General features: G+C 48.3%; 1 protein-coding gene and 1 long non-coding RNA gene across 3 annotated transcripts in view; one reads left to right on the top strand and one right to left on the bottom strand.

Moving 5' to 3' along the window:
* Positions 1 to 3,634: 3,634 nt before the first annotated feature.
* LOC122429716 lies at positions 3,635 to 6,104 on the bottom strand. Its single transcript, XR_006266115.1, has 3 exons — positions 5,545 to 6,104; positions 5,393 to 5,450; positions 3,635 to 3,842 (listed from the first exon to the last, which is right to left on the bottom strand). It is a non-coding gene; the product is annotated as an uncharacterized LOC122429716 (long non-coding RNA).
* Positions 6,105 to 6,123: 19 nt separating this feature from the next.
* Positions 6,124 to 20,810, top strand: part of DUSP22 (dual specificity phosphatase 22) — a 45,077-nt gene continuing 30,390 nt past the window's right edge. For both annotated transcript variants that reach the window (XM_043450294.1, XM_043450293.1), the window contains exons 1-2: positions 6,124 to 6,621; positions 16,214 to 16,247. In XM_043450294.1, the coding sequence (XP_043306229.1) occupies positions 6,601 to 6,621; positions 16,214 to 16,247 (55 nt within the window). In that variant the 5' untranslated portion in view covers positions 6,124 to 6,600. The remainder of the gene's footprint in view (positions 6,622 to 16,213; positions 16,248 to 20,810) is intronic.

A 20,810-nucleotide genomic window follows, 5' to 3' on the forward strand; every position in this document is an offset into this window, starting at 1 on the left:
AACCACACAATGTTGTAAATCCTACTCTTCAAAAACCGTACATGTTTCTGAAAGTACTGCATTGAGGGAAGATGTCCACAGATTGCACTGTCTTACGGGTCAGTTACCTGTGTCTCTAACAGACAGCGCATTTGTCCTTGGGCTGCCCTGCAGAACTGTGACCAGTGGGAGGGGGACTGCTGTTCAAAAGTCACAAAGTTTTCTCTGTTTAGAGACAGAGATCTCATATCCCCTTCAAAACTGTGCCCTTGGTAGGGTTAAAGCACCATCATGGATGCTTTAACTACAAGAGTGGTAAAATAAGCACTCCCTTGTACTTTGGAGCAGAATGGGAGAGAAACGGATGTCAGCATAAAGTCAAGTACAAGTGTTTTTAGATGGAGAGCTGCTCCAGCCTGCACAGTGTGCAAGTTGTGTGTTGGTGAACCAGGGTGTGCATGGCCACAGGCCGCCTGCCCTCGTTCAGGGGTTACTGGATGTGAGAGAAACACAGCCTCACTTCCTGTTAACCAAGCACATCTGTCTGCAGCAGCCCTATCCTCCCTGCGGCGGCTACTCCCGTGCGAGTGGCTGTGTCTGCAATCTGGAGTGGGAGCCCTGCCCAGAAAGGGCTCGCAGGTATGACGGGGCTGCTGAAGGCTGCAGGTGGCAGCACTGGGAGGTGTGGGCTTCAAGCAGCAACATGCCACGCTGACTGGAACTGTCCTGTCTGGGTGGAGGCAGGCAGTCTCCTGCAGACCAAGAGGTGGTCAGTGAGAAGACACAAGTGCCTTGCTGTGAATAGGAAAGAAAATGATCCTGGTCTGTCATCTAGCCCGAGGAGCGCTTTATGTATAATGGTCTTTCCGTAATGCACAGGGCTTTAAAGATGAATGACTAATCAAAATAGTGACAAATATTAATAAACTGTCAACAGAGTGTTGAACAGTGACAGCATTATGTAATATGAAATGGACTTCCCCCTCACAATAAGTGAAATTTCTCTTGGGACATTCCATCCTCTGAGGAAACCCCCTTCTCCCTCCAGCCCCCTACCCAGACACCTTTTAATGTCTTCCGATCCATTCAATTTCTGTTTCACATAAAAGGGGAAGAAAACAAACAAACAAAACTGACCAACCTGAGCTCTTCAGCAGGAAAGAACTGTAGAGTAACATTTAGCAGATGAGGGTCAGTTTCTCTGAAGGGGAGCAGCCCTTTCCATCTTCTGTCACTTTGGGCTGCCCCAACCCTCAAAGGCATTTGAAGAAGCAGAAGTGTGCCTCCAAGAGGGCAGCTGGATACGTAGGTGTGGTAAATGCAGACAGACAGAATCCTCTGACTAGGGATACTTAGGGACTATCCCCTTCCACTGGATTGCAGTCATGTGGTCACTTTGAATAGATTTTATGAGGATTTGGAGACCATGAAAATAGAACTACAGAGAGTGCAACCCTCGGTGTGCCCAGATGAGTTAGAGGGAAAAGCAAGGCCCAAGCTGTCAAACATAGGTGAAAAAGACAATTATTCAACTAAATCTAAAAAGACACTAGCTGTTCAGATTTTGTCAGATACTTTGGGCTAGGATCATCAACTGTGAAGACTTTTTTTTTTCACCATGGAAAGTTTTAAAGGACCTGTTTGTTGTCTCAAGTAGACCATCCAGATAGAAGGAAATGGAAACCATCCCAGACAAAAAAAAAAAAAAAAGAAAGAACCACAGCAAACCGGCAAGATGATGTTCACAAACCAGGAAGGCTTCCTAACAAGGCTCAGAGGACAAAGGACACCAAGGGCAGAAGTGCAGACTGGACTGGGCTCTGCCAACCACAGCTATGGCTGCAAATCAGGAGGAAGACCACAGCAACTCTTAAGACACTGCAGGAAATGCCTCCCCCTCCTTTCATCTCCCTCCTTTGCCTCCCCCCTTCTGCTCTTTCTCTCCAGTAGACACTGCATCGATTTCAAAAGGACTTCAGTCACTCCTAGATCACAGCCATCCCACTTGGAAACTGCGCTGCTGTAGAAAAGGCCCACCAGGCAGATACAGCATTGACAGAGTAGCTGACAAGTAAAGGGATGAATTATTTGTGAACCTCACAGCTGGGCAAATGCAACAACCTCCCAGTCGTATTTTCTCTCTTTAGTCAACAAACATCTAAAAGCTTCCCCACACAGCAGGGCTTATTTCAGGTTCTGGATACTAAGATTGAGGACAACTTGTCCCTGCTCTCATGAAGCCTGCAATTTTGGAAACTAGATGTATGCGCACAGGCATACATGCTATGACTATAGGCTGACAACACTGTCACCTTCGTCCAGTGTTAAGAACCTGTGCTCTGTCTTACTCCCCCTTGCCTGATGCTCTGCTCTATAATTTGCCGAACAGCTCCATTCCTCCACAGCTGACCGTCCTCTGCCAACTCTGTTGAAGACTCCACATGTCAACAGACTCCCAACTATATGCATGCCAGGGTCTCTCCATTTACCTCTCCCAGACTCTCTATCACATCTCTCTGCCCTGCTTACCTACTTGGGTATTAATTCCTCTCGCTGTCTTCCTCTGACACCACCCTCTCCAGACGTCAGTGCTCTGAGATCTGAGGTCTCCAAACTTCTTAAGTGGAAGGAGGAAACCAAGTTCATATTCAGGAGAGTGTGTGGAGGGCTGGAAATCAGTGGCCTTTTAAAGGCTGACATCATTGAAGGGCCCATCCTCATGGTCAAGCAGTCAACTGGATGCCCACTCTCTTTCTAGACAGTTGGAGAAGCAGAGAAAATGTTTTGTGTTTTTGCTTCAGTAGTTATAGACTCCACTTCCTTTTACTTCTGTCCACAATTCATTAGGTTCTAGCTTTTAAATAAAAAACTTTCAGTCATGTTTTGGCTAATTAGCTCTTCATTTTAACTTCTTGTTCCTAATTTGCTCTGACAGTGTGGCCTGAGGCCTCTGCGGAGGGCTGACATTATCTATTAGTGTGTATTTAAGTGGTATCAGTGGGAGAAACAGACGGAAAGAGGCGCTGATAAAGACGTTTCATCCCTAAAAGATATCCCTGTAACCCCACCGCACAGAGGGTAGAGGCAGGAGGCGCACCTCCTCTCTGGGGCTGGAGACTCTTCCGACAATCATCTGAGGGAGGGGGCCGCCGGCACACAGGAGTAGAGGCCAGGGACACTGCTAAACATAGGCCAACCCCACAAGGGAAAAAAGATGTAGACCCAAATGTCAGCAGTGCCGAGGCTGAGACACTCTGGACCACAGCATCTTCAAAAAGCCAAGGAACATTACTTAACTACTTCCCGCTTGCGCCAAGGTTTATCTCAATTCTCTGAACTGTCAGTAACACCCCAAAGGGCTCGGCCGGCTCTAATGGCTGAACTTCTGCTTGTGGTCTTTCGCCCAACCCCACCTTAAAGTTCAAAGTGATTGCTCACTAAACACACCATCGACTGGTTACCCTGAACCACATGTGCATGGCTCTGGCTGGCCCACATGACCAGTAGCCGTTCCACATTATGCACACATGAAACCTGTTTGGGAGCTGCTGCCAAAACCTGTGATGCTGGTTGTGCTAAGAAACAGGGAAATAGCAGGAAGACAAGTAAAAGTAAAAATCTTATGTGGCATGAAATTCCACTAGGCTTATGATGCCTTAACAATTTTATTAATAAGAGAGAATACAAATGAACAAATTCTACCTTAAACATGACAAAAGCCAGCTTCTTCTAGGAGTCTTTGTCTCTCCCTTCTTTCCATTATCAGGGGCTATAAGGAATGAAGGAAGAGGACAGGAAGGAGCCTGGAAATTGCGTGGCACCAGCTCAGCATAAGAGTTGAACCTGAAAATCTCTCAAGTGGTCTATGAAAATGAAAAGAGAGAAACAGAACCTGTCAAAATGGATCAAACTTTCTCTTTTCCTTTTCTTTAGCTTGAATTGCAAGACAATGGCAATTATTGGGTGGGGTCAGGTTAAAGGAGAAGGTGGATGCAGTACAGGGAGACTGTCTTATGGAAAACCTTCCCCAACACACACACACACACACACACTCACACACACTCACACACACTGTCTGACTCTTCTGACTTCTGACGCTAATGCTTTCACCTTTTCTCATTTGACCAAAAAGCAGAATTTGAAATGCACTCTGGGCATGTGAGTCTTGTGGGGCCATAATGAATGTAGGCCAGAGTGCCACTTCTGACTGTTAGGAGGCAGCCAGAGCTGGTTTTGAGCTTAAGAGAGATTGTTAAGCGGCTGAGCTGAGCTAGAAAAATAAATTTATGAGAAATGAATAAGAGAAAGAAAATGTTCCAAGTGAACGGCAGAAGGAAAATTGGGTGTGGTCTGTCAGTTATGGGCAAAATACTAACTTATGAATTGTTTGTGATTTCACAAGTTCATCTGACTACTAGAAGCAACAATAGCACAGTAGAGAAGGAAAATAAAAGTCATTCATTGATTTCTGGGTAGGATCTTTGCAAATTTTCAGGAGAAAAATTTAAAAAAAAAGCAGTTCAGAAAAGTTGATCATCTTGCCCAATATCACCCTGAGATTTAGGATCAGAGGTTGGTCTTGGGATTTCTCCAGGCAGTCCAGTAACCATGCTGTGCTGTCTACACAAGTAAGAAAGGTGCAGAGCAGAGGAGGAGCTGCCCAGGTGATTGGGAGGTCAGAGGGAAAAGGGGATGTCAAGGCAGGAGGGAAGGAAAGAAGCAAGGGGCAGGGAGGGTGCTGTCTGGTCTGGGTGTCATCCTACCCACGAGGGACAAGTTGGGAGTACGCTGAGGGGGCATTTCCTACACATGGGGCTCTGGTAACTGTTGTGGCCCAGAAGACATCAACAAGGAGGGAAATGACTAAGACGGAGTCTGCAAGTTCTTTTCAAAATGTCAGCATTCCTTAGACTCACACGACTGTTTTCTCGGCCCTCTGGAATTTGTTAATTTATTCAACAAATATTTACTGAGCACCTGTTTTGTGCCAGGCACTGTTCCTGGCCATATGAATAAAACAGACCCTTAAAAGACAGGCCCTTTTCCTCTGGAGGGTGTTCTAGTGAGATATAGAAAAATAAGCAAATAAATATGAGAGTGTCTAATCACGTTAAGTGCTATTGAGAAAACTGCACAGGGTAATATGAGAGTGACTGGAGGATCTCCTTTTGGTAGTTAGGAAAACCTCTTTAAAGAGGCGGTATTTGAGCTGAGACCTCGAAGAGAAGAGCCGGTGATGGAGTGAGACAGCTGGTTAGAGAGCACAGCCCATGCAAAGGCTCAAAGACAAGGTCAAGTGATCATGAGACCAAGGGTGGCAGGTTCAAGGAAACACAGAAAGTCTGTGTGGCTGTGACTCCGGGAAGAAGGAGGAGCAGATGAAATGAGGTCATCAGGGTGAGCTCAGCCATACCAGAGTGATGCATCTGTCCATTTAACAATTATCAAGCTTCCACGACGTGCAGGCATTGCTGAGGATATAAAAAAGAAAGGTGAAACCCCTGGTTCAAGGGTTCTGTCTGCAGGGAAGAAGTCAGGAGTTTAGCAGGGGTGCAGAATACTTACACAATTGTGTTAGAGAGTATTCCAACCCAGGCAGAAACACGATGCGGACATTACCATGGTGCTTAGCAAGGGAAGGGGCTTTCCAGAAGCACTTGAATCAACACACCCATGCACCTACTCGAGCCAGTTTATAATGTGAAGAAGGGAACGCACTAGCCGTCCAAAGTCGCGGTATGAGGTCTGAGATCTGGACATCTGCTCCGCTGGGGTCGGGAGGTGAGGTCATCCCAGAGATGAGTCACCGAGCCCACCTTTCGCCACCGGGTGAGCCTTCTCGGTCTTCGTGGGTGGGGCAGGGCCGTAGGAATCCCCCCACCCGGCCTAAATCCGGCGCACTCAGAAAACCCAGACAGGGGAGCTGCCAAGACCAAGGCTCTGATTAGCACCTGATTCACCCAGGCAGTCAAGGCAGGGCGGTGACTGCTGGTAACAGGCCCCCGGTCTCCCCGGGGAAAGGCCTGCGGGAGTTTTGGTGACCGTGATCCCAGGGGAGCCTCCGTGACACGCCCCACCGGGTAGGGGCGCGCCTGCGTGCCCACCGGCCCCGCCCAGACTCGGAACGCGCACGGCGGCTGCGGCTGGGGCGCGCGTGCGCCCTGGCCCGGGCCTCCGAGGAGCCCCGGTCCCCTGGCCTGCCGCCGGGGAGCCGTAATTCCGGAGGCCACAAGACCCCAAGAGTCTTGTCCCTGTATCCGCCCCCCACCGCCCCCATTAGACAAATCGCTTTGCCCTGGCCCAGCCTCCAAGGAGTCGTGTTCACAAGTCCGGGGGACCGGCGTGACAGGCGCCCAGCTCACTGGGGGGCGGTGGGGAGGGGGGAACGTCGCGAACCCCTTCCCACAGGGGCGCCGGCGCCTCTGCCTGGCGGCCGGGAAGTCCAGGGGCGGAGGGCAGGCAGAAGCGGAGCGGTTGGACCGGCAGGGCGGCCGCGGGTCCCGCCGTTGGTCCGCGGGAGCGCGATCCTCCCAGTCCGCCGGAGCGCGCTCCTCCCCGCCCGCCCCACATGCCCTGACTGCGCCTGCCGCCGCGCCCCGGGCGCCAGACCGCGCGGCCGCCATGGGGAATGGGATGAACAAGGTAACGTGCCCCCGCGCCTCCCTTTGCTCCCACACCAAGCCTCCCTGCGCGGGGCTTTTGCGGCGAGGGGCGCCCTACGCGCCTGGGCCCGGAGGGCGGGGACCGCGTGCCTGCGCCTCGGGGCCGGGCCGCGCTTCCGGCCGGGCGGCGCTCGACCTGCGCGCTGGGCTGAGCCGGGAGGGCTGTGGTTTCTCCCTTCTCCCCCCACCCACCTCTCCCCCCCGCCCCCCTCCCGCCCCCGCTTCACCCCCAACTCAGCTCTTGAAGCATCACCGCCCACATCATTACTAAACAGGAGGAGATAAGTGTCTCCTCTTCCGTAATGTCTTCTTCCCAGATTTTTTACCGTGTGCGAATAACTTTTTCTTATGGACAGAAAAGTTGACAGAGGCCTAAATCCTGGGGTGCTTGTAACTGCCCGGATGTGGGTTACAGATTCGGAGCTGCTTTATCGCGGTCGTGCGGCTGCTCCCCGCCTCTGCTCAGCCTGCCCTGCCGCCCTCCCTGCCCACACCCCTCCTGGCTGTGCCTTTTTTTGCGGGGAAGGGGACTGGACTCCAGCTGCCTGGGGCAAACACGGCGAAGGATTTTGTAATCTGGTACTGCCCGGCTTGAAGAAAAGAATACAGAACTTTTTTTAAACAGCCCTCATAGAAAACAGTGTCTGTTCTCGGGTCTTTGAAGCCGTCCTGGACCAGAGGGTGGATTCTGTCCTCTTCTCCTCCCCGCGCACCCTCCTCACCCAGGGTCCGTGCAGGTTCAGCTGTTCTGCTGCGTGGGTCCACGCCGACTCACGGGCCCCGGGTCCCTTCAGTGTCCGCGGCGGAGGCAGGCAGTGAGGCTGCAGGGAGTATCCCGTGTACCTGCCTCACTGCCCACCTGCCACGTTCACTGTGTCTTTGAGACTCAATTTGTAAAAGGGTGAGTGTGCGGTTTAGGCCCGCATACCAGAGGTTTTTGTTAACCAGGGTCATATTCCTTGCGAGGGCTTTTTGGGGGAAGGCGGGTGACAGTAATCAAATTTGGAAAGAGACTGTTTCTTTCTTGGGTAAATACTTGCATTATGTCTCCATTAGCAGTAGAATCCATCGGCACCACGAACTTTTTTTTTTTTTTAAGTGAGGGCAGAACCTTGAAGGGTCTTCTGCGAGGCGGTGGGCTCTGTTTGCCTTCCCATTAGTTGTGATTATGCCTCAGGTTTATTTTGGTGTTTTTCCTAGTTTTCTCCACTTGAGGTGTTCACTCGCCACCTTTTTCAGCATTTAATTTGTAGTATTTTTCTATTAAAACTGAAAGAACATACTTAGGGATACAGATCATTGCCTAAGTGTTCAAAATTATTTTCAGATTTTTAGCCAAAGCTGTCATATTCATACATGATTTTTACCTTTCAACAAAAGCGGTATGTTTCTTATTAATGTTATTATCATAATCATCTTGTATTGTAAGTAGAACCAGTATCTCCAAGGTAGAGATGGGGAAACATGGGTAGAGATTTAGAGACACCATTAAATCAGTGAGTTTTTATTGCATGCTTACTATTAGCCAGGTGCTAGTTGGGGGGGCCAAGGGAGGGTGCAGTGGTAAATGACACAGACAGGTCTTTCATGAAACCTTCAGTAGAGACCAGCAGTTGCCCAGTAGAAATATAATGTGAGCTATATGTGTAATTTAGAATTTTCCAGTAGCCACATTAAAAAAGTAAAAATAATTTTAATAATATATCTTATTTAACTGGAATATATTGTGAATATTGTCATTGCAACATTTAACTAATAGGTAAAATCACTGTTTTGTATATATATATATTTTGTACTAAGTCTTCAAAGTCTGGTGTATAGTTGATACTTAAATGACATCTCATTTGGGATTAGCCACATTTTAAGTACTCAGAGTCACTGTGGCTAATGGCTACTGTATTGCATAACAGCGCATGTGTGTGTGTGTGTGTGTGTGTGTGTGTGTGTGTGTGTGTGTGTGTGCGCGCGCGCGCATGCGCGCGCCTGTGCATGTGTGTGTGATTTGAGAGAGAGAACAAACACACGGTCAGGAGGAGTGGAGGCCCCAGAGGATAGAGAGTCAGAAGTAGATGTGATGAGCACAGCCTGGAAGCAGTGTTCAGTGCAGGCTGAGGATCACGTGGAGTAAAGACGTTTAAGCTGAGTTCTGAAGAACTGGTCAGAGTTGCAAGATTGTTTAGTGGCAAAGTAGATTGCTGGAAGCCAGAAATTAAAAACCTTAACTAGAACTTGTTCATGTATTATTGTGTGACTTGGAACTAGGCTTCATTTCTTCTGTAAGAAAAAGAATGGTTGATTTGCAGATCTAGTGGAAGTAGTATAAGGTGCTAGTCACAGAAATGCCTAAGAACATTTATAGATTAAAAACGCAGTGCCCTTGGAACTGAAAACTTAATTTGCAATGTGTGTGTGGGTCCTGAGGTGCCTGGCACAAGATTTATTTCCCGTCTCACAAAAATTGGTCATCCTTGGCCAAAGAGAACTTATGAACCAAACAATGCAGATTCTGTTCTCAGTGTTTTGAATACAGCAGTTTTTATTTCTGATCCATGTACCTGTGGAGGGTCTTCTTATCAACACATGCCAGTCTCCTATGTGGCAGAATACTGTGCCCATGTCAGCTAGGTGTACCTAGCATTCTGCACAGCTCTAGAGGGGAAGGAGAAGAGGTGTTTGCCTTCTGGGCAATTAAAGATGATGAGGAGACAGAAAAGAGTACAGCAGTTGTTGACTTTTTTTTGAGTCTCATATGATGTGCCTGCGGTTTATCACTGTAGCCCTAGGAGGTCAGTCTGCCTTATCTGACTGTCTGTGCAGATTGGGAAATGGACACTCAGATTAAGTGGCATGACTAAGGTCCTAAAGCTAGGAGGTGGCGGAACTGGTTTTGAACCCAGCTGCCACTGATTTCGATGATAGTAGAAGTCTTTACTTTAAACTAGAACACCAGTTTATTCCAAGTGATTTCTAAAGACGCTGGAAAATAACTTGAAAAGAGCTCCCCAGAGTCCCAAATTAGTTGTAAAATAGGAAAAAGCCATCTCCTGTCTTCCTTCATGTTTGATACAGATAAAGAGGAGAGGGGAAGGTCAGGCAACTAAGACTGGCCAAGGTTGTGTGCCAAGGTCTGTTTTGAACTTCACCATGTAGGGTAACTCATCGAACCCCCAGACCGCCATTCCATCCCTAGGCGTTTACAAGTGCCCAGGCCAGAGCCACCCACTGGGTGAGTGGCCAAGCCTGGACTCGAGGCCCAGTGGCCTGGCTCTTTTCTTCATACCGACTGCCTAGGTGTGCTGCTCAAGGCCAGTCTGACAGGTACCTCAAGTAGGATCAGGTCAAACTCAACAGGTTCCTGCAAGCAAATGTGTTTCTGTGGAACCTTTGAGAATTCCTGGTTGAGTCCAAGCTCTCTCCAGGGTCTGACCACAACATCTTTTGGGGAAGGACCTGTAAGGAAAAGTCCTCATTCTCATTTTATTATTTTTAAGTATGATAATAACTGATTAAAAACAACAATCAGATCTCTCTGACTAAGCATCATACTAGAGAAATGTGCACGTTTTTATCTTGTCAGCCAGAACTAATGACCTCACAGTGAGCTGGAGCATTGCCATCCCGGGGCAGCTTGTGAGGACCAGGTTTGGCTCAGTTCATCAGTCCTGTTCAGGGACCTCTTTCTTCCTCACTGCCCTGTTTTCCCTGAAAGCAGCCTACCTGGTAGAAGCGATGCTACCCTAGTCTTTCATGGGAGACTTGCTCTTGGCAGTGGGAGGCAGATCCTTCCCTGAGTGCATTGCCTTGCTGTGAGAAGTGCACTGTTGTGAAAGAAAGGGGCAGAGCTGTCAGAAAGCCTGATTTGGGGTGTCTACCACTCTGCTGTTGCATGGGTGTGTTCTTGAAGGAGTCACTCAGTGTTCCTAAGCAGCAGTTTCTTTATTGCCCTTGATTGGTAGGGATGGTGGTTTGCTTAGCTAGTAACGTTATTTGTTATAAAATGACTACAATGTTACCTTCCCCAATTACTACCCAGATTCTTGGAGAAACAGATGAGAATGTACTAGAAGACATTTTTGCAAACTGCAAAGTACAGATTATTGTTGTTGTTTTAGTTGCTAAGTCATGTCCTACTCTTTGTGACCCCATGGACTGTAGCCCACCAGGTTGCTCTGTCCATGGGATTTCCCAGGCAAGAATACTGGAATGGGTTGCCATTTCCTGGGAGCAGTCATCTCAAATGAGAACTGAGTGACAAGCAGCCATCCTGGTAGACGATGGGGCATCAACACCCTCAGCAGAGGGAAAGGACTTACTCCTTTAGAGCCTAGAACATTCTCACATGGCACATACAAACTTTCTTTGATCTGTCCTTACTTCTTGCCATGGGGTGATGACTTCACTCCCCCTGTGTTCTCAATTCTGGCTTGAGTCCAAACTCTCCATGAAGTCACTGATCAGCCGCTTTGTCCTCATGAGCCAGGAGGAGCCTGAGCCTGATGGGACATTGTTTCATTTCATTTTCTCTTCCTTTTTCCTTAGTGATTACCAGCAGCAATTATATTGGGGAAATCTACCAGTCATATTTAGAGTTTTAAGTTTGAGTTGAGGTTTACTGATGTAGACATTTAAATATTTATGGGCTTTTTATTCTCCTTGAAAACAAAAATGTAGTTTCTCTCCCTGTCAATGGCCAGTTCTCCAGCGTTCCTGGATCTTGTTTTATAACTGTATATGGAAGAAACTACAGAAATTGGGATTGAGCAATTGGCTCAGATGTTAAAGAATCTGCCTGCAATGCAGGAGACCTGGATTTGATCCATGGGTTGGGAAGATCCCCTGGAGGAGGGCATGGCAACCCAGTCCAATATTCTTGGCTGGAGAATCCCCATGGACAGAGGAGACTGGCAGGCTATAGACCATGGGGTCACAAAGAGTCAGACACAACTGAGCAACTTAGCATGCAGTTTGCTTTCTGTTTCTAGCCCTTGAAACTGTAGTTTATTCTTCCGGTCTGGAAAATGGAGTTGAAAGTTTACTCACACAACTCTGTCCTCTCTTTACAGTTAAAATATTTAAATGCATATAAAATGTGCAGCTTGCATGGTTTTGGGTGAGTCGCCTCCCTGATGTTGGTAAGGTCAGACCTCTCCCCTTGCCGGTGCTTGGCCCTGGGGTCTCTTCTGGGCGCTGATCTCCTTCAGCTGCCCCCCACCGCCTGCCAGGGCAGTTGGCACAGTGTTGCTGGCCTCGACCTTCCCAGAGCAGAAAGGGGCAAAGCGGGATCTCTCAGGCCTCACCCACAGTGGTTTTCCATCTCTCTCTTCTTTGCCTGGCCCCTCCCACCTGGCTCATGTTGTTCATTCATTCATTGAAGAGACATTTACCTAAGTAGTGATCTGCCGATCATGCAGCAACCACTCAGGTTTAGAGAAATGCATTAACAGATATGATGCAGGCAGTGTATAGGGGTGATAGTCATTTATCACAATATTTAAGGTTTTAAAAAATATACAGTTGACTGTGTCTGAAGATGGAGATGTTTCCCATGAAACCTAGATGCTGGAGCTGGGGAGCCTGACTTGTGTCTCTGCATCATCACCTCGGCGAGTGTGGGGCGGAGGCTAAAGGCATCAAAACCTCCATCCCTGAAGGACAGCTCTTGTTGAGGTATCAAATTTCCCAGAGCTATTTGGAGCCCTGGGAAGAGTTTAATCTGGAGTCCCACGGTCAACTTGGCACCTTGAAGGCAGGTTAAGGAACCCTTTGGGGGACAGATCCAGAGGTAGGGGGTTCTCTAAGAAGCTGTGTCAGTAGATCAGATGGGAGCTGGACAAAGGCCTGCACCATGGTTTCCAGAGGAGCAGACTGGTTGGGATTCCAGGGAGGCGTGGAAGCCAGTGCTGACCGAGGCGGGAGTGACGCCCAGAGGAGGGCGGACTCTCCTGGTGGTCCCTGCAGCGCCGGGGGGGCTGCTCTCCCAGGTGGGCAGGGCTTTGCTGCCCTGTGACTTGCTTGAAGATTTGTGAAGTTTATTTACATTTGTACATTTTTCTGTGTTGAAAGGCCTGCATCAGGATGCCTAGTTGTAAGCAACGGAATCCAAATAGGTCTGCTTGAGGTGGAACAGGGCAGAAGGCCGGGAGGGCTGGAGAACCAGATTCAGGCAACTCTGCCCAGAGCAGATCCCAAGACTGGTCTGGGGAGAGCGTTTCTGCAGCTGCCCCACGGCGCTGCTGCCACTGCCAGTGGGCTCTGCGGGTTCTGCCAGCCCTGGGCCGCCGCCTCCAGGCAGGCTGCTGGCGGGTGCTGTGCTGTCTCTGTTCCAGCCCGGAGCAGCTGTGGAGGCCTGCTGCTGCTGTAGCAGAGAGCTGGCGGGCTGGGGGCGGGTGCTGCCTACCAGGCTCCAGAGTGGGGGCTCCCAAGCCTTAGAAATCAGTAAACAGCTGTCAGTTGCAGGGTTTGTAACTCTCGAGCATACCCAAGAGATGAAGGGCCCCAAGCAGCGAGGGTCTCTTCCCTCTCTAGTGAGAATACTGGAAGCAGAGCAGGCGATATTCCGAGGTGGAACTGGTCAGGGACCCTGGGAAAATAGGGCTGTCTGGCTTGATGGAGACTGAAGCGAAGTGGGGTCCTTCAGAGGCAGGAGGCCATGATGAAAGTTTCAGTTTTGGCCTCCACTTTCTTTGGAAAGGGTTTGCCATCGAACATTTTGATCTAGAAGAGGACCCAACGAGAATGTGACTTTCAAAGATTAATTTGATGAAATAGATAAGTTCAGTGGCTACTTCTGCAACCTATGAGGTTCCAGAATGGGGTCCTTGGCCCCTTTGGGGCTGGGGGTAGTGGAGTACAGGGGGCTGAGCATCGGGAGGAGAGCTCCGAGGGGTTCGTTCAGGAGCCATAGAGTCGTGGCTTGAGGGTAGTAGAGCCCAGAGGTGAGTTATTCACACACCCCTGTTTCTTCTATTTAAAGATAATATGAAACATATTTGCTTTTGTTTAGTAGAGAAGATGGTAGAAGTACAAAGAAGAGAAGGAAAAATGGGTCATAAAATCTTTTCCCCAAACAGCCCACTTGAATTTCTGAAGAAACTAAATGGAAGTAATGTGTGTGCAATATATGGAAACATGTTCTTCTTGACCTCCAGACCCCAGCGCCCCGTCAGGGTGAGCACCAAGAAAGGCACTCCTTCATACTCATTTTGATGTTTCTGAGATACAGTAAATACAAATACTTCCTTCTAACAGCCCCACACACCTAACATCTCAGTGGCATTTGACCTGGAGCCCTGGACACCTGCAGGGCTGCCCGTCTCTGCACCCTCCATGTCACCTCCTCCACACCCGCTCCCAGGAGAGACCCACCTCTCGCAGGCTGGCCATCTCCACCGTTCCCCTGCCCATCCTCCTGTCTCCCGGCCCACTCCTCTGGGACATCAGGACCCCCCAGAGGTCCTTGGGGGCCCCAGAGTGGTCACGGTGCCTCCTCCTTTCTGGGCGAGGGGCTCAGCAAGGGAAGGGGACATTGGCAGGGCCGTGTCTCTTGGTCACACTGCATCCCCAGTGCCCAGAGGATGTCCATGTGTGACCGGAGCTCAGTAAACCGTCCATCCACTGGAGCCCTTCTGCTACTCTGGGGAGGCAGACCCGCTCTGTGACCATGGTGCGGTCTGTCATAACTGTCAGCTGTGTGAATTGGTAGACTTTCGTGGTCAATGTTATGAAGGAAAAATAATTTCAACACATTAAAAATGACAATGAAGATTTTATTCAAGACATTACAAGTGAGAGATGGGGTTCCACTCCCAGGACAACGGGGACAGGTGAGTGGATGGAAAATCACTGACGGAACTTGGTTAGATGCCAAGGGTGGAGGAAGAGGAGCTTGGCTGATACTAAGAGCGGGTGGATGCTTGACAACTGGCTTAGCAGGATTCTTTAAGTGTGGCCAATGTCCAGGCCTGCAGAGGAGACTCAGAGGAGCCTGAGCCACACTCGGTCAGGGAGGCTGTCTTTGTCGCCATCAGGGAAAAGAACTACACTGGTTTTGCCCTCAAATGTCTCAGGACAGACTGGGGGGCTGGAGATGGTAATGACAAAGCCCTGCACAGGCAAGAGCTGCCAGGGAATGCAGTTTGAGCCATCTCCTGGATGAGCTTTAGAACAGGAATTGTGAACTATCTGTTCTATTCCACCCTTGCTCCCAGGAGAATTCCACAGACTGTTTCAGGAGAGACCTGTTGAGTGTTTGATCTCCTTGGCAATGGATGCCAGGGTTTCCTCTGAGATACAGTTTTGTATTTCCTGGCTGCAGGGCGAACCCTACCTGCCTCAGTCTGTGACTTCAGGCGGCAACAGATCCAGGCCCTCAGTCCCCTAGGGTACTTTCCAAGCCAGTTTTGGCTCTCAGGGTGTTGAGTCAGCCAGAGTGACCACAGGGCCCGGTGCCCACGTCCCTTCTGGGTTTTGCTTCTTGTTCTAGAGTGATTATTAACAGAATCTCTTTTCACTCTCATGATTGTCCCATCTTGGTCAATTAGTCCCATGGTTCCCAGCACAGATGCTGAGCCTATGTCCTAGTAGGTCCCTGCAGTCACTTTTTAGCAGGCAGCTGGTTGTCAGGAAGATGCTCAAAAGAATCCACACCCCTGAAGGACATTACTGCCCTTGCTTTCGGCTTTCTTACCAGGAGTGGAGAGAAGAGGGAGTGCGAAGCAGACGGGCCGAGAGGAGTGTTTGGTTGTGGCTGGTGGGGGTGTCGCCAGGGCATGGGGCTTGCAGTGAGGTGTCACCATGGCCAGAGTGCTGTGTGCACTTGGAAACCACATCGGCGGTGTAGCTTCCCGGGAGGTGTCCGCGTTTGGATTTCAGAGTTTCCATACAGAGTACTGCAGGGCAGAGGTTGGCTTCATATTCTGCTAAGCGGGGGGTACTTGTGACCTGAAGTCACCCAATCTCAGATCTGCTGAATCTCTTTGTGGGGCCTGGGGCTTTCCAGAAATCTGATTCTGGCTTGAGAACCTTAGAAGAAGTAGACGTTTTGGAGTAAATGTGTGTTCTTCTTAACTTGCATGTTTAAACAGTTCATTCACTCATTTAGCAACTCTACTGAATGGTCTTCATGGGCCAATCCCTGGGCTGGGCGCTGGGTCTGCAGCCCAGCAGTGGGGACTGCCCTCCACCTGGTGATGCATCATGTGAGGGGAGCACAGAGGATGGGGGCACTGAGCAGGAGCCCCCCTGACATGGGGGTAGGGCTCAGGGCAGGCCTCCCAGGTTGTGAGTTGGAGCTGAGGCCCGAAGGATAGGGAGCAGGAGGGGAGGGACAGCAGGTGCTGGAACCCAGAGAGGAGGGATTGGGGGACAGGAGGCAGGACGGGAGGAGGGGCTGTGGAGACTCTGGTTTGGGGCTGGACTCAGAATGCGGTGAGCACTGTGAGGCCTGGAGACAAGGAGACCTTTTGGTCTGTCTGGGAAGGTGCTGGGAGGCAGATGTGGTGGGCACAGGCCTCTGTGTCGAATGCCATCAGACTGAAACCTGTAACACTCCTGTCTGGTCTGTCTCCCCATAGATCCTGCCTGGCCTGTATATTGGCAACTTCAAAGGTGAGTTCTCTTTTTTCATTATTGTGGTAGAATATGCAAACTATTAAATATGCCATTTTAACCTTTGTTCAGTGGCAATTCAGCGGCATTAAGTACATTCTTGCTATTGTGCAGCCATCACCACCACCCATCCCCAAAACGCTTTCATTTCCAGCTGAGTCTCTATTCCCACTAGACACTACTTCCTGTCCTGTACCCCAGCCCTTGGAAACCACCCTCCTGCTTTTTGTCTCTGAGTCTGACTGCTCCAGGGACCTCGTGTGAGCAGGCTCATGTGGCATTAGTCCTTTGGGGACTGGCTCATTTCACGGAGCTTGATGTCGTTCTTTCGTTGTTGTAGCTTGTGCCATAATTTCCTTCCTTTTAAAGACTGAAGAATATTGTGTGGATGAGCCACATTGTGTGGGTGGACACGGGTGTCTTTTGCCAATGGTGAGCTTGCTTTTTTAAAGCTTAGCTTTAGGCTCTCATACGTGGAGTCGATGTGTGGACTCAGTTTCTGCAGTCTGGTCAGGACATGACCACCACCGGTAGCCTTATCCTTGTACCCCGACGCCTTGGCCAATGGCTCGAAGAGTGGTGTAGAGCCCTGTAGGGTCCACCTTGACCTCTGACCTTCATTTAACTGTACACACGTGTTGGAGTTTTATTATCAAAAGAGGATGGCTAAAAGGCACATTTGGCAGTCATATAACTTGTTTATCATCTTTATCACTTTTATTTTCTAGTTAGCAATAAATTTTCAGAGACCTATTTTTTTAGTCACCTGGGGAAAATAAGTGGCAGTTTCATCTCTAGCCAATTATTCTTATCACACATTTCTCTGCAATTTGTTTGATATTTACTGATATGCTATTAGCTATTGACTTTTCATTTTTAGCTTATTTGTCTCAAAATGCTCTGTAGTTGCAAAGGTGAGTAGAAAGCCACAGAGCAAAGTGCACGGGGAGGGGAGGGGGGAGGGGCTGGCCCCAGCCCGTGCGTGGGGGAGGGCAGGTGTGTTCTCGTGGACTGGCCTGACGGGCAGAAACGAGCCTGTCATGCTGGTGAAGAGTCCCTCCTCACCACGCCTCCCTTCCCGGACACACGCGCTGGAACACACTCCTGTCTGTTTTCTGGTTGTGTAAGTCTGCGAGTTCAGGTTCACATTGACTCTTTAAAACAATCTCTGACTTCTCTGCGCTGAAGTTCACGTCCTCTTCCCCGCTGGGCTCGGAGGGCAGCTAATTGGCCTTAAAGAGAATAATGAGCACGCTGGACTGACAGCCGCGCATCGCTGCTAGAAGGTGTTAAAAATAGTCCTGGAGTTCCTGAATTAGTAAGCTCTTTTGTTCTGAGAAAGCAGCGAGTGCTTTGTGGCAGGCAGGCGAGTTGGGCTGGAATGCATGAACATCTTTATGGTTATTTAATGAGTTATTATTCATGGTTTCGTGGGGAGAGGGGAATGTCTTTGAGTTTGGAAACAATGTGGAATTTAGGATAAGTTCTTGGATGTAGAATTGCTGAGTGAATAGTTTCACAAATCAAAAAACTGTAATAAAAACCAACCAAATTCAGTACTTCTGCCAACAGTTCCAGCACACTTGGAGATGGCAGACCTTGGTTTGAGCAGCGGAGGACTAAGTTCTCCTAAGACTCCCTGCTCAGGGATAGCGTGTGCACGTGCTTGTGAGTGAGCTGAAGACCCCAAGGCCGGTTCCAGCTGCGTGCATGCTCCTACCGTAGTGCCAATAGCTGTAGACAGCCTTCACCAGTCACTTGTAGTCCTGAAGAATAAATGCTGTCATCAGCAGTGCACTCCCACGTGTGGACAGAGCACATTCTCGTGGGAAGAGGGATCCCAAGGTGTGTGTGTGCGGATGGCGCTGCCGCAGAATAGAAAGGCTTGGACTGGACTGGAAATGTGAGGAGCAGAAGGAGTAGAGGCGTCGCCAGGAGTCACTTCTGTGCTCTTAAGGGCCCAGCAGTCGGTTTTTCTGATTGGTGGTACCAAGTGTGGTTATATTCAAAACAAAGTAATTTTGACTTCAAACCACCTTTTTTTCTTGTTGTTTACCTTAATCTGTGTTACAAATGTATATTAATGGGGTGATGAAAATATTCTAAATTTAGGTTGTGGTGATGGTTGGACAATTCTGAATATACTTAAAACCATTGAATTGTGTACTTTAAAAGGGTGAATTATCTCAGTAACACTTTTTTTCCACTTTATTTTTTTAATTGAAGGATAATTGCTTTACAGAATTTTGTTGTTTTTGGTCATACATCAACAAGAGTCAGTCTTGGTACCCCCTCCCTCCTGAACCTCCCCTCCGTCTCCCCCACCCCATCCCACCCCTCTAGGTTGTCACAGAGCCCCCTCTTCAGGTTTCCTGAGTCACACAACAGATTCCCATTGGCTGTCTGTTTTACATAAGGTGACGTAAGTTTCCACCTTACTCTCTCCATACATCTCTCCCTCTCCACCACCCGCCCCCCGGTGTCTTTAGGTCTGTTCTCTATGTCTGTTTATCCACTGCTGTTCTATCTCAGTAATGCTGTTTTTTAAAAAAAGGGAAAACATATATTTAAACAATTTATTTAATTTAAACAGTATATTTAAACAATTATTATGGACATGAGTTGGAGCAAACTCAGGGAGATGGTGATGGACAGAGAAGCCTGGTGTGCTGTAGTTCATCGGGTCACAAAGAGTCGGACCTGACTTAGCAACTGAACAACAACAGCAAAACAATTACTGATTTTCCAACTGCATTCCTGGGTGGAGTCAGAATCTGGAAGATCCTGGCCCACAGTGTCTCCTCCAACTGTGCAGACCCTCCCCACACCCCTCCCAGCCCAGTGGCTCTGAACGCCTCTCCTGCTGGCTCCTCACCTCCCTCGTCTGGGAGCCTAATGCTCCAGCTTGACCGTTTCACTACTTGTCTAAAATATACAGCCTGGTGGGGATTGGAAAATCACATTTGAGTTAAAACGTGGGGGATGCCTGTCTGTGGACCCTAATAAGTCCAGTTCCTGCCAAGTTTAAAGCTCACCTAGATCACAACTTGGGGTAGTTGGGGGCTGGGTGACTGGATGAGTCCCCATGTAATGGATTGAGAGGCTGTTTGAGGTGGTTGGAGCAATTAAGAGAGTCAAAATAAAGCCAACGTTTTTATATTACTTTTAAAGATTATTTTCCTGACTTTAAAAGTGGTATATGCTTATTGCAGAATGTTTTAGAACGGTGCTTCTTTGTTTCTACTTTTATTCACTAAAGCTTATTTGGAATGTGGCCCTGCCATAGACCTTGAACTAAGTTGGAGCCCAGGAATCTGCCTTTTAAAAAAAATCCGGGTAGTTCTTAGGCATGTTGAACTTTTACAGCCATCTGTATTGAATATACACACACACACACACACACGCACACACACACATAAACGATAAAGAAAAAACTTAACACATAATTCTGTCTCTTCACGATGATCACTGTCTACGCTGATTCCTTATAGCAGTTGTCCCCACTGTGTTTGTTGTCTTTATGTGTTTTTACAAGTTGAGTTCATATCGTATTTATAGTTTGGTGCCTGCTCCCCCTTTCCCCTGTTTAATGCTGTATCCCAAGCATTTTCTCATGGTGTTAATATTCTCCAGAAACAGAATGATCAGACATTCGGTTTTCAATCATCTTACCCTGTATCACTTTAGAAAACTTGTCGCAGGGGAATGGACCTCCTTGTTTTCTGCTGCACCCTGTTCTGTAGATTAGCAGAAGTTCCAGCTTGAGGGGATTCGGGTAACTTTCTTCTCTGGGTGGGTTCATAGGAAGGGACTATAATTTGGTATCTCCTTAGTTTCATATGCAGATAATTTAATAGCCACGTGACTTATGAACTACTTTGTTTGGACTTTCCAGAAAGTATCCATTTTTAGTTTAGCATAAGTGGATGCAGTTGTTGTAAACCACATCATACCTGCATCTGGTCCCATTCCCTGCTGTTTTGACATCAGGGTCGATTAGTCTCTGGCAGGTTCCTGTATCTTAGACAGAAGATTGTTTTGTATTTAATTTTAACTTAGATTACTAATCATTAAGAGGTAATTAAAAATATTTGAACTATCGTTCTTTTTCCACGTTTCATGTGAAAATCTAACCTGAGGGTCTGCAACTTAACAAGCATCAGCTACAACGTGACTTAGTGGTTCATTTCCTTTAAACAGCAATAATCATCATTATAATATTTATCAAACTACATACTTTTCAAGTTTTATATGACCACTTTGTATCAAAAGACGTGTCAGTCAGAAATAAACTAAGTTATCTGCAGAATACCTAAAAGCAATAACTCTAGATTCCCTTTGTTGTTCAGTTGCTAAGTTGTATCCAGCTTTTGCAACCCCATGGACTACAGCATGCCAGACTTCCCTGTCCTTCACTATCACCAGGAATTTGCTCAAACTTATGTCCATTGAGACAGTGATGCCATCCAGCCATCTCTGTTGTCCCCTTCCCCTCCTGCCCTCAGTCTTTCCCAGAATCAGGGTCTTTTCCATTGAGTTGGCTCTTCGTGTTAGGTGGCCAAA

The sequence above is a fragment of the Cervus canadensis genome, chromosome 28 (assembly GCF_019320065.1).
Source record: "Cervus canadensis isolate Bull #8, Minnesota chromosome 28, ASM1932006v1, whole genome shotgun sequence".
NCBI lineage: Eukaryota > Metazoa > Chordata > Mammalia > Artiodactyla > Cervidae > Cervus > Cervus canadensis.